This window comes from Haemaphysalis longicornis, unplaced genomic scaffold (assembly GCF_048455015.1).
Source record: "Haemaphysalis longicornis isolate Haplotype H1 unplaced genomic scaffold, Haemaphysalis longicornis Haplotype H1 scaffold_3, whole genome shotgun sequence".
Classification (NCBI taxonomy): Eukaryota; Metazoa; Arthropoda; class Arachnida; order Ixodida; family Ixodidae; genus Haemaphysalis; species Haemaphysalis longicornis.
Genome location: NW_027526335.1, coordinates 36,692,648 through 36,705,467, shown reverse-complemented (window position 1 = coordinate 36,705,467; position 12,820 = coordinate 36,692,648). Strand labels below are relative to the sequence as shown.

The 12,820-nt window shown below is 51.8% G+C and overlaps 1 protein-coding gene across 5 annotated transcripts; it reads right to left on the bottom strand.

Moving 5' to 3' along the window:
* Positions 1-2,677: 2,677 nt before the first annotated feature.
* On the bottom strand, positions 2,678-12,610 carry Gol (ring finger protein goliath). 5 transcript variants are annotated; one of them, XM_077702938.1, is made up of 5 exons: positions 11,639-12,609; positions 8,750-9,018; positions 8,463-8,705; positions 7,813-7,875; positions 2,678-2,844 (listed from the first exon to the last, which is right to left on the bottom strand). In XM_077702938.1, exons 1-5 carry the CDS (start codon positions 12,045-12,047, stop codon positions 2,794-2,796), a joined length of 1,035 nt encoding a protein of 344 aa, XP_077559064.1. In that variant the 5' UTR covers positions 12,048-12,609; the 3' UTR covers positions 2,678-2,793. The 5 variants fall into 5 exon arrangements, with proteins under 5 accessions (XP_077559064.1, XP_077559066.1, XP_077559067.1 ...); XM_077702940.1 differs by lacking the exon at positions 7,813-7,875 and having other exon boundaries at positions 11,639-12,605; XM_077702941.1 differs by lacking the exon at positions 7,813-7,875 and having other exon boundaries at positions 8,463-8,690; positions 11,639-12,599.
* Between the last annotated feature and the right edge of the window lie 210 nt (positions 12,611-12,820).

The window sequence follows — 12,820 nt, the reverse complement described above, 5'->3', positions numbered from 1 at the left end:
GTGGTGCGGCGCGTGCAAGAAGGCGTCCCCCTCGCGTCCCTACTCGAGCTTGACAGGTGCAGCAGCGCTACCTCGCCAAGGCAGGCGAATCATTTCTCAAAATGTCCTCGAAACACCGCTGCAGAGCGGGACACTGCTCCAGGTAGGAGCACACACCAAACACCAAAGCTAACGTGCAGGAAAGGGCAGGAGAGAGCAACGGGACAGTGGCTGTTTCGTACATTTTCAGTTGACATGACAGGCAGCGACCATGGCCCTTTGACAAGCCTGGCATGTGTACGGCAGGAGTGGATTGTTGGCGCGAGATGAACGGGTGTATGTGGCTATCATCACGAAAGCTGAGGCGAAGGTCGAGAAAGCGGATATCATACGTTCCACTGGCAAAACTAAGCACTATTTAGTCGTGGCTAACACTTCTGTTGTTCCAAAACAACCAGTTTTGCCAATAACAATCTAACAACCATTCAATGTTTCTAAGAGTCTTAAGAACTGTAATGTCTGGTAGCTTTATTAAAAGTTAAAGGTCCAAAAAGGCTATAAACAGGCCAATTAGGATGGCAGGTTGAAAGTGGGCAGGACAAAGAATTGTGTCAGTAAGACTGGGCAGTATACCTCATACATACATACATACAAACAGGGGAGTAGCCAGGAGAAGGGGGGGCTTTTGCTGTTGAGCACCCATTGAAACTTTCCAAGCCATGCATGTCAGTTCCCTCATCCTTACGGCCTTTTTTCACCCACGCTGTTTGCACTTTGCATTATTGGTTTATTAATATGTAAAGACAAAAAAAAAAGAAAATTAAATAAGAATTTTTTTTTTCTCCCGGCAGCATATAACACACCCCGAAAAATATTTCTGGCTACGCCACTGCGAACCAACAAACTTGTGCTTGAAGAATGGGAGCGATGCAGGAGCTGATGCAAATGCTGCTCTACCGCAAGTAGGTAGCTTTGGCTGCCCCATGTGATAAGCAATGCTTCAAGAATGGCCAGCACAACATACTGACCTTATTTTGAAAGGGGACAACCCCAAACTCGTCATTATGTTGCTCAATACAGAACAGTGCCCCTTCACGTGGTAAAGAATAATAAAGGTTCTCATTGTCCACAGAGAACGCCTGGAGACTTAATCCGAATGCGATTTCAAGAAGCCAATCAGAGGGTACGAGGGCAACAAGGAACGGGTAAAAGGCCTAGCCGAGCATGTAAAAACAGAGCCAAGCATCCTTTTCTGAAAATATCACTCGAAACGGGACTCTGGGCGTTTGGGTCTAGGCACTGAAAAAAACCTGAAGCCCTTTTCAATGGCCTTGGCCAGTTTTCTCATGGCAGCTAAAAATAGCTGTGCTTCAAAACCCTCGGCATTAAAATTCCCAGCACTGAAAGCAGCCTGATCGGCAGTAAGGCATGCTATGGGCCTGCAGGGCGGCTTTCACTGCCATCCTCGTGTGCCTGCCTCCCCCCACCTACCGGGGATGTACATCTCAACTCCCCGAGGGCTCTGCTGATTCTGAACACCAAACACCACTGATTCTGAAAGGTGGACAGGGTACTGTGGCTGCCAGAGGTGCTCCGTCATCCCTCAAACGTTCCCGGCCAGAGCAGCCCCCAGAGGGTTGTGCCGCCCAAGTGCACCTGTGCCTGCCTCAAACGCCACAAAGGTCTGACAGTTCCACTCCAAGGAAAGGCGTCCTAGCTATGTGAACAAAATACTGGTGGCATTGGTGGTTTCTTAGCAACACGGTTGTAAACCAATGTGTCCCATGGAAGAACGCAGTTTATCTGCGAAATTATGGAGGCCAAGGCAGCTTCAAGACTGGGTGATTAGTGAGTCAGTTCCTCCTGGATGACCAACACTGACAAAAAAAAAGTCATTTTTGGTGGCAGCATCGCCCTACTTTTGTTTTTTTAGTGTGCCTTGTGCACGCACATGCGCAGTCGGTGTTGTTTGTGCATTTAATTTCCCGCTGTGGTGCAACAAATTCACTAGCAACTTTGCCCTCCGTGTGTTGGGCCTCCCTTTCCTTTTTTTGCACAATTGTATTCAAGGAAATGGGGCAGACTTCCAGCACCACTTTGGCTCCATGGCTCTAGCCGACTAAACATGGACCTAGCGATGTGTTGCAGCAGCTGTTGGCACACGCATGGTTAGGCTCAACATTAACGCAAGCAGACCCCAAGGCCAAGCATATACTGGCAACTCGGGTGGATTGGCCAGTGGCGACGACGGCTGGCCAACATGCTCACCCACAACTCTCACAAGGGTATCGGCCAGGAACGATGATGGCTGCCGCCGGACACTTACGACCGATCCATAGTTTCTCACTTGGCTGCGATGCTCACATGCCTCCTCCAAGTCTGCAGCATTCCATCGGGTCCATTGAGGACACAGACTAAGCCGAGAGGTTAACAACAGATGTTGAAGCCCAGCAGTTGGCGTAAAACGCGACACCCCCTAAACGTAAGCTGGCTGTGACTTGTTCAGTCTCCTGCACAGTGGACAAGAAGGCCCAGTGGGCAACGCTTTCAAACGCCCAGTTCACAGTAGGCACGGGTATGCTTCCCGCACGCTGCGAACATCCTGCATGTGTGTGCCGTGCTTAGCAGAAAGTGCCATGAGAGACACCTGCAACGGGTGCTGTGCTCCTACAGACCCCAATGCACCTCACAAAAGACAGCGGTTTTCACTTGTTTTATTTTTTTTGTTCCAGCTGCAACAGGTCAACTGGAACTGGTCGAGCAGTGCAGTTCCCCCTCCCCCCAAGTCATACGAAGTCGGCAGGCATCCTCAGCTCAGCCCTGCTCATCGTCCAGCACGCTCTCCCGGCTGCCACCGGCTGCACACTGCGCACCAACAACACACAAGCTGAGATTGATTGCTTGATTGTCAGGTTCAACGCGCCGACACTACACAGGTGATGAGGTGCGCCGTAGTGGAGGGCTCCGGATTAATTTTGACCACCTGGAGATCTTTAACGTGCGCCGAAATCTCGTACACACGGGCGTTTTTGCTTTTCGCCTCCATCAGAAAAGCAGCCGCTGCGGCCGGGAATCGAACCCGCGACCTCGTGCTCAGCAGCACAACGCCTTAGCCACTGAGCCACCGCGGCGGGCAACACAAGCTGAGGGCCTCCATGAGAAAGGCTCATGCCAAGGCCTCTCAAAGCACGACAACAACACGCTCGCTTCATAGCCACCAGAAATATGAAAGGCTCAAAGGAGAATTTTAAACAGAAAGGCCTGAAAATTGTCAGTTTCAGTGTCCATTGCTTCCAGCCCGGCGGGCACTTATGACAGAATCACACCACGACCTCACCATTTTATGTAGTTTGTGTAGACGTCAAAACACTGTGGTGGCATTGTTTCTACCACCCCGCCACCACAGCTGAGCAACTGAGCTGCCTGAAGGCGGTTAGGCCTATTATCGCACCCGATATTTCGTGACCCCTTTCAATAAAAGCCCTGATGGCGACTTCTGTTGCGATCCTAGGCTATATCAACAGCTCGTTTCCCGCATGTGGATGTTTGTATTTGGCAGAAGTGCCTGTCTGGGGAATGGTTATGTAACCATCTATGCGCATCAGTTCGTAAAAGCGCCAGCGCCTAGCTGCCGCTCACCAGCTATGCATGTGAAGTGATGTCATACGTTTCTGCGGAATGTTGGAGCACTCGGCTTCGTCACCTTCTTTTTCCTACAACAAAGTGATGTCGCACTGATGTTCTTTTTCTGCGCTCCACTCTGCATGCAGTTCCCTTGGCGCGATAAATGAGATCAACTTAGAAGTATGTTGTTCCATGCATTACAGACTTCATATTTCAGCCACAGTAGAGATGATATAGACATAAAGTTTGGCGGGCGATTTGTTCTCTTGGCAACACTGAAAACCGCCATGACAGTGCCCACAATGTCTGCGCAAGCATCCGCATCTCGCAGGTAAAAAACTGACCGTGCATCTGCTCACTTCGTTGCAAATGTTGTTTCAAAAAGATAGCCATCGAACGCCCCTGCCACCTCAATAAATTCAAGTTTCCCGCATTCCACTGCTCCACTACAAGGCCCTTCTCCATGCTAAGGTCCCTGAAATTTTAGGGACCTTACTCCATGCGCGCTCCACGCGCCATCTACTGGAATCTTTCATTACTGTTGAACAACTTGAAATGCTGCCAGGAGCTATAGTGGCGTGGGCAACAGAAGCGACGGCGTGATTTTTTTTTCTACAATGGATGTAGCATTTCATTTTCTATTGCAAAAATCAAGCATTCATCTATTTTTTAACAAACACTGCAAATGTCCCTTATGCATTAATTAATTTCGTGCCTTGTATTTCCGCAATGTTTTGTTTTTGTTCAACAATGTTGACAAGTAGGAACACTGGCATCAGATCTAGTGGCTTGGGAATGGTTGTGGGTACATAAACGTCTTGTTCAACATCAGTTTCACTTTGGCTGGGCGGATAAATCGAGGGACAGACGCACAGACACTAAAATTTCTGCGTTCAAGTAGCCCAAAAAAGACTATCATCTTTAAAAAAGGGGGGAAGAGGGGGCGTGGTGTCTGCTGCCTGCACCATTACCCCCCGATTCTCAGCCGTGGCATTTGAACAATAGCAGCGACATTGTGTGGTGATGCTCTACTTGCCCTTGAGAACTCCGCATCGCTACTGAAGAATGGAGCTGTTTGTGCAGAAGACAGCGCCACGACGCACAAAATTGACGACATGCTCATCAGTTCTGATAATAGCAGTAGCATCGAAATGCTTTTCGCAAGCACGCACATTCTTACTGCCAAAGCTACAACGGCCCGCTTCCAGCGGCAATATACCCTTTTCCCCTTCTCTCGAAACCCGGCGCTAGTAGGAAAACAGAACAGCATTTAGGCAATGTTGATCCCAAGTTCCACGTCGTCGACCTAGTACATGGTGCACTGTGACATGAAGTTGGCCTGACACTTATGTTGCGGGGAACGGCACACGCAGCCTCCACGCAGGGCCTTCGTCCTGCCGCCGCTGCAGCGGGCCCGCCAGCAGCGACGGCCCCCTTATGACAGCCTGCACTACGTAGCGGCCATATTTGGCAGCATATCAAGCTCTTCCATAGAGTGACGCAGAAGTTTTGTCACCAGGACAGTACTGAACAATTCCGTCGGCAAATACCGCTGTCCCCAAGCTAAAAATTCAGAAAAAAGTTTACAGGCATAAACTAACCAATGTATGAATAGCAAGAAATAAATCTTTACTCGTTTTAACTCTTTCGGGACCGCTCCATAGGCCATCGATCACATATGATCGATGGTTTCGCAAGCCTGCAGAATACAAATTTTCGCTCGATGGAACACCTAGCGACATCTAGGAGATAGTTTGAAAACTGGAGTTTTCTGTTCTGTGAAGTTTCTTTTTTTTATCGCCAGGCGGCAACGCATCAGATATTTTATTCTGACGGGCAGTGGTTTCGAATGTAAACAAACATGGCGTCATACTCGCGCGAGCGCGATAAGAAATCCGCCTCGTCTCGTCTCGCATATCTTTGCCTTCTACTGTTGATTTTAACGATGAGAGTGGCAGTGAAGAGTCGGAATGCGGCTTTAGAGATCGGATTTCAGCTCGAGTGAGGTTTCGGGTGTCGATCAGCCTGGAACATCAAATCGCGCTCAAAGATGGGTGTTGGTTTCAATTTCAATTGGCTCTGGAGTAGGTTTGTCCGCTCGAAATATGTTCTGGCTAGTTTATATTTGTTCGCTAGGGTGTTAACTACCTATGGTGGTGATCTCCAGCCACCAGTGGAGAAACAGATCAAGTTTTCGCCGAGACGTGAGCCAGGCGTGTACCTGGGCGACGACGTAGCCAAGGCCTTAGTGCCAAAGAGATCACACACAAAACAAAAAACCAGTTACACCTAGCCGCATCAAACTTTCGCGATAAAGAAACAAAGCATTGTGTTGGATTTTGTATATCCTGAAATAATTTTATTCTTTTTTAATGTTTTTATATTTGCGCTTTTTTCTATCTTTTTCTTTAGTTTTTTTACGAAGTTCTTACTTTCAGATTTTTTCATGGTTCTGTCGTCAGTGTTGGAGTAAAACTTGGTATTCTATGTCAAAGAACATATAATTAGCTGCATTTTGGTATATGCTAAGGCAGGATTTATGTAATATGCTTTATGTAATAAAAAATTTGTACCGAGACCTCCCTTTTTCATCACTTTTTCCGGCGGTCCCGAAAGAGTTAAAACCACCGATTTTGCAGCCAGGAGACATGAAATATAGCTTCTGGTTAAAGCACTGTAACGCTGAGGTTCAAACACAGCGAGTTCCTTGTCTTTTCCCACTGCAGAAATTCTTGCTAGAAACAGAGTCCTTCAATGCCTTTCCGGTCATGAAACTTCGCAATCATGCTACGGGAGAGCTTCGTACGCTGCCGCGCCGCGGCGCTGGTTTTGATAGGAGGGTAGCCGGGGGCGTGGTCAGAGCGCGTTTGGCAGGGAACGGACCACGGAGTAAGATAAAACAGACGCTCGCCGCCTTATCAGCAGTGCGCTTTCGCTTTACGTGTCGTGGGCCGCTCAAATGGACTTATCATTTTGTGAGTGGCGAAAAAATTTGGTGCGAACGGGCATGCTGCTACTGCGTTCCTGCCTGCCGGTTTGGCTACAGAGCAGTGGCGGCCGCCCGATGCCCTCCGATCTGCGGTGGCACCCCTCGCGGTAGCCTTTGTCCCCGTACGAAACTTGGCCGGGAGTTTCATGACCAGAGAAGCACTGAAGGACTCTGCTAGAAGGTAGGACACAAACCATCGAAGGGGTCCCCGCTTTCAGTTAAACCCAATAGGGCCCAATATTTCCCACTCAAATGACGTCAGACTCTCAAAAATGTTCCATCTGCAAATGCATCACCCAATGGCAAGTGTTTTCGAAGCAAAGTTCTGGCAAAGTGCCCCAAAGAGATTAAGCAATGCAGCAGTTCCTGATCAGGTGGTTCCTGTAGGCAAAGAAAATTCTTTATGCTTTAAACATGGGTTACAAAGACACGCTTAAAAGCTGTGCAGGAATCAGTGGATATCCTTGGGCCAGCCGACAAATAAGCAATGCCGGGACAGAGAATGTGCAGACGGAAGCAGTTTGTTGGCAGGTCTTGCTCTTCCCTGCTCCTGTCTTTGTGCCATCCAGTTCCATTTCTGATCAGGCATGAACTTGAGGCCTCGTTTTGGCCTGCCCAGACCAGCAGACGAGCAGTTCCCGGGCAGTACAAGCGACTCTCACAACACAAGTTCTTTGGGCAAATAACAAACACAGCTCCTGTGGAGCACTCCAAAATAGGAGTATAAAGAGGCCTATTATTTGCAACTACAAATTCAAGTGGCTCCTCTCCGAAATGCACGCAGGAATTACCTATGGGAGTTTGACAACCACCGTTTGGCTGTGCTACGAGTTTTCTGGTTGAGGTACGTGAAAATTTTCCTAAAAAATCATAATGTCGCTGGATGGTAATATGAAAATAAAACCCAATTTCTGCCTGGCCGGTTGCTGCGCCGTTTCATACAGGTGGATCATGTGTGCTGCGACCCTGCGTGGCGGTGTGGTACTGACCACGTGGGAGAACAAGCTATGTGCCTCAACTGAGGAAGCAGGAAAAAGGACACGCCTGGGCTCTGTCTTCAGAATCGCATCAAAGCAAGTATGGTGTGCCAGGCTCCGGAACCCTCAAAGCTGCACCAACACACCGCTGTGTCCCGAGACCTGTTCAGGGGGGAGAACCCTGGCCATTGCGTCACCGAGGTTGCTCGCGGTGTATGCCCGAGATGAGACACGGACGCTCACCATGCTCCCAAGGCTGACGTGAGGAGCGTCCAACGCCACCGAAGTGCCTCCCCGATGCGTCCACTGCAACATAGGCCCAAAGTGCAGCAGCAAGGTCTCATTGCGGGCCGCCTTCAGTCCTCGCGTCACCGACATGAGTGGAAGGCATCCAGTGCAGTGAGACCAGTGCGTGACGTTTTCCCAAAACCCGTTTTGACTAGAAACTCCCCTCCATTTCTTGCAAATTTGACGAGTCGATCCCCTTGTCGTCCTTTGTTACAGTGCTTCATCGCGTGCCCTTTTGGCACTGTTATTTCCAGAGAGTGAGAAGATAGTGCTGCACCCGATGTTATCATACCATTTCAGGTCTAACGCAAGGTACTCGTGGGTCCCTCGGTCACAGCAATGTATACTAGAAGAGAATCTGGCGCTGGCGTCTAAGTGGCCACCCGTGCTTCACAGGGTTATGGAGTAAGGAGGAGCACTCCATTATTGCTTGGCATGGCTTGAAATGCTCTTCTGAAGAGGCGCAATGTGGAAGCACAGATCTCAAAATTTTTGCTTGTCAGGGGATTTCGGAAAGCTCCCTGCGAGGTGAACAAGAAAAAAAAAAAAAAAATGCTGGCCCCACAGTGGTCGGCAGCCCCGCTGCAGGCAGGCCAGGCCCTTACCGCACAGTGTCGCAGGATGTCCATCTTGCACATAGGGCAGGAGCGCTGCTCTAGCAGCCAGGGGTCCACGCAGGGCTGGTGGAAGCAGTGGCCGCAGGGCAGCCGCCGCACCAGCTCCCCCGGCTGCAGGGGTTCCAGGCACACCGCACAGCCCTCCCCTCCGCCCCCCGCCCACCGCTGCACCGGCATGCGCTCCAGGGCCCGCTGGGCCGCACTGCACAGCCGCCTCTGCGCGCACACACCCTGGATCACCATTGGGGCAAGAGGGGGCAAGAGGAAGGCCTCACCGCCAGCAGGTCCTTGGCGTGGACGTAGCGGAAGCGCTGCACGTAGTAGAAGACCAGCCAGGCCAGCGAGATGAGCATGAGCAGGATGAAGGAGACCGAGACAAAGAGGACTGAGGTGCGGTTGATGCTCGGGTACAGGAAGGGCCGCGCGCCCCCGACCCACACCTGCACCACCACTCGCGTCCCATTGTCCACCAGGCCCGCCAGCCACCGGCCCTGCTCCTGCCCCACCAGCACCCACACCAGGGCCGCCGGGGGCAACGACGACACTGCGTGCAGCATGCCACACCAATGTCCTCCACCACCATGGTGGTCACAGTATGCACTTCTGAACAAAACATGGACCAACGAAACATGATGGTAGCCTACCAAGGTTTTCACTAATGACCAAATTCAACTACTCGACTGATTGCAGCGGCAGTCATGCAAAATTTGTTCATCAAAGAGTACACAAAAAGCCGTGGGAGAACCAAGCATTTCTCACCAATTGTGAATGCAAAAGCATCCATGTCCAATTATACACCATCAAGTGCACTGCAAGTAATGCTGTCAAGTTTTGCTACGGGCCATTCTTTTAAGTTTCTACATTACCACCTTGTCTGTAGACGAAAATCATCTAGGCGGTATTTCTGAGAATTCTACTCGCGCACAGAGCGGTCTGGCTAGCTGGTCAGTGTGTGCCACAGGGTAAGGACAATGCAGTGCATCTTTGCGGCCAAACAGTGCCCGCCGCCACTGTTCTTTTTCACTCCACCAAATGGGAAACACCAGTACGAGAGGGCTTTGGGGTTTCACCTTCTTTCCTTAAGATGGAACTGCTTTTGTTTTTCACTGAATCGCTGTCTCTGGTTCGCGCAGAGTGGCTGCGCTACAACGTACATGCTGCTGACCGTTACTTTCATTGTGATGAATGTCACAAGGCCGAATATGTTTGCCTCCATACAAATCTTGCAGCCTTATAAGAACAGCTGCAAGATGCGAGTGCAACTTAGCCAACCATTTGCTATGCTACGCATCTGTCCATTTGTGGCCCGGCGTTGTCATCCTAATACCATGTGTTCTGAACCCTATGCTATTCTGCTACTGTGATGACACATCCCCGCTAGCCCGGCTCAATGACTGCGGGATGCTGGCCACAAGACTGACCCACAAGGGTGACCACAGGCTAGGTTTGTCTTGGGGGCGTGAAATGAGACCTTGCCAGGCATTCGCACTACGTCACGTTACAAGCACACCCTTGCGTATATGTCCTATTTTTCCAAAACAACATTGTAGGAGAGAGTCGGTGCGTTTGTCGTTTACCAATTCTTATCGTCTCATCTACTTGGCGCTGTCTAGTCCAGAATCCAGGACCGCCAGGGGCAAAAACTGCAGCTTCATGTGACCATCGGCCAGGCATGCTCCTTACTCTACCCTACACTGTGCCTGGGATGCTCTGAACATGTTTCCGAGGGCTGTCGCTTCTGTTACAGAGTACCGTCAACGGCATAGTGCTACAGCAGTGACAGGTTCCTCATGGAACGCGCAAAGAAGAGCGTCCACAGTCCTTGACGCCCCGAAGGAATCGGGCACTGGTTGCTCTTCTGTGAAGCACCTGCAAGCTGGAAATGTGCTGCCTCCATGACTCCTGAAATTTGTTTTTGCACAGTCATTGAACAGCACATGCAACGAGCATTATAACCACCTATGTGCTTATATCCGTTGCTCAACACACCTTAATATTGTTGCATTGCAAGTAACCCTGGCGAGACTGTCTTTTTAGTCTAGCGAGCATCCTAGCAGTAAGCTCTTGGGGTGAAGGCCGCTTTTACAAGCGTTACGGCCCCCGGGAGAGCACCGTTTTAGGCACGCCTCCCCGGCCGCAGTGAGCCAGAAGCTTTTCCGTCGCACACACAAGGGCTATGCCTTCAGTCAGCGCCGTGCCCAGAGTGTGCCAGCATTCCTGCCCTGAGCTGAGCCAGTCACGCAAGAATGCTGCCCAACAAGATTTGGAAGGCCACTTTCATACTAACATTCCCAATCGCACAGGTGCATGTGGGGTTTCACGCTTCAAGGCCGCACTTGGACTTTGAGGCTGCGGTGATGCTGCAGCGATGCCTTAGGGACTCGGCTAAGCCATTGATTAGGGTGTCTGGGGTGTGCGCCCAAGCTGCGACTTGTCCCCTCCGTGAGAACAGGCTTGAAGTACTTCCAAAGAAAAAATCCCACGGCAAACAACAAAGTGTGTGCTTTAGATTATAAAATACACACAAATGATCAGTGGCTTACGGCTGAGAATGCAGCACAGTGTTACATCGTTCCATGCTTTCAGCAATGCCAGCTGGACCGTTTCCACAACCTTTACTTGTGCATGCACTTGCAGGCGCCGCCATTACCTGTGGGGGCTCGCTCTTATCGGAATCGGTGCTAGTGGTGGATGCCTCGGGTAGGCCGAGCCAAGCTCCCAACGAATTCTGGTTGCGATATGGTGGCTACTTTCACAATGCAAAGTCATCCAATCGCCACTCACCGACATTTGGAAATTTCGTCAACTGTGCACTGAAAGAGAGACCTTTGCTCGAGAGGTTAAAAAATGAGCTGCGCTTTCTGCAATCCTCACGGCTATCAGCATGGGCACGCCCCAAGCTATGCTGGACAACAGCATCGCTGCCAAACGTGGAAGAGCCAGAATTGCGCTTTCACCACTACTGCTGCTTTTCTTCTCATGGAAAAGTTCAGCGGAGTAGCAAATACACATTGGCTTTCCGACTGGCGATGCCAAAGCGGGTATGTTCCAGGTCACGGCTGAAAGGACGCAGAAGGGTGACGATGATAGCCAGAGGCCAGGTACGCCTGTGTACGGTTGCAAGCGACGGCTGCGCGGCGGGGAGAGCGCGGTCTTTTCCCCACCTTTGTGGCGGCGCGTCCCGAAAAGTGCATGGCCCGCCGTTGCAGCGCCGTAGTACAGCACAGCCCCGGACGCGTTGGCGGCGGCCGCGTGACGCAGCTTGAGTGCCTCGGCGCAGTTGCCGAGCTGGATGAGCGCAATCCAGGGCTCGCGCGGCGGCACGGCGGCCGTGTCCAGCGCCGAGCAGGCGTCGCCGCTCACGTGCACCAGCTGGCCGCTCGCGGAGCCCGGCCTGCTGCCCAGCCCCGCCGCCGAGCCGCCGGCCGCCACTTGCTCGCACACGAGCTGCCCCGTCGACGGGTGCACAAACGTCAGGTTCACCAGCGCGCTGTACTCGGCACCCCCCGCGGCGACCACCCACGGCGGCAGCAGCAGCAGCCACAGGGCGGCCGCTAGACCAGCACCGCCCATGCTCGGCGCCTGCTACGGCTGGAAGCTAGGTCTCGCCATTGCTGCTTCATCGCTGCTAGCAGCCTCCCGGCAGCGACCCATGGCACAACATCACGCTCGCCGCACCCCCAGCACACTCGGGAACAACTGGGAGTCACGAAACTTGCAGCCTGCCAGCAGCAGCAGCGGCAGGGAAGACGCGTAGATGCTGCCCAGCAACCTGCATGCTTCCCAGCTCGGAATGGGGTAGCAGCGGTAGCAGTGGGCTGCTATGTCCCGAGTTTGCATTCACAAATTTCTTCCAGCCTCTCTTATTACGCCCTGTGCCTGCTCTGCTCAGTGCCAGAAATTCACCCGTCAGAGTGAACTGATGATGATGTTTTGATGGCTGTTCCCTTTGCAACAAGTGGGGCACAACGTCCGGAATATTGTTCCGCACGGGTCCTGGCTTACAACGCCACTCTTCTCCCGTCCAGTTCTCAAGACGCCGCTTCGTCCGCTCAACTCTATGCGCTCTACAGTGTACTAGAAGCAAGTGCTCTCTTCTGGTACACTGCCTGCGTTTTAGCGTTTCTTTCTTCGCTCTCCTCGCTGGCTATTGGGCCGCCCTCTGGGGGTTGGCTGGGCTCAAAACATAGTGGTCCTGGTCCCGTGGTCCCGCTATGATGGCTCCCGCTAGCATGGTACCGGTACCGCATGGTACGGCTGGATTAGACCTGTGCGCCGCCGCCCAAGTCCTGAGAATGCGCACACCGCTGCCGCCGGGCAAAAATTGCTGGTACCGTCCGCTTACG

Excerpts from the sequence above, each read along its gene's own strand:
- Gol (XM_077702937.1), bottom strand. The coding sequence starts at position 12,047 with ATGGGCGGTGCTGGTCTAGCGGCCGCCCTGTGGCTGCTGCTGCTGCCG. Across the intron at positions 8,706-8,749 it reads ACGCCAAGGACCTGCTGGCG|GGTGTGTGCGCGCAGAGGCG; the intron begins GTGAGGCCTTCC and ends ATGGTGATCCAG. Across the intron at positions 8,379-8,462 it reads ACATCCTGCGACACTGTGCG|GGAGCTTTCCGAAATCCCCT; the intron begins GTAAGGGCCTGG and ends TTCACCTCGCAG.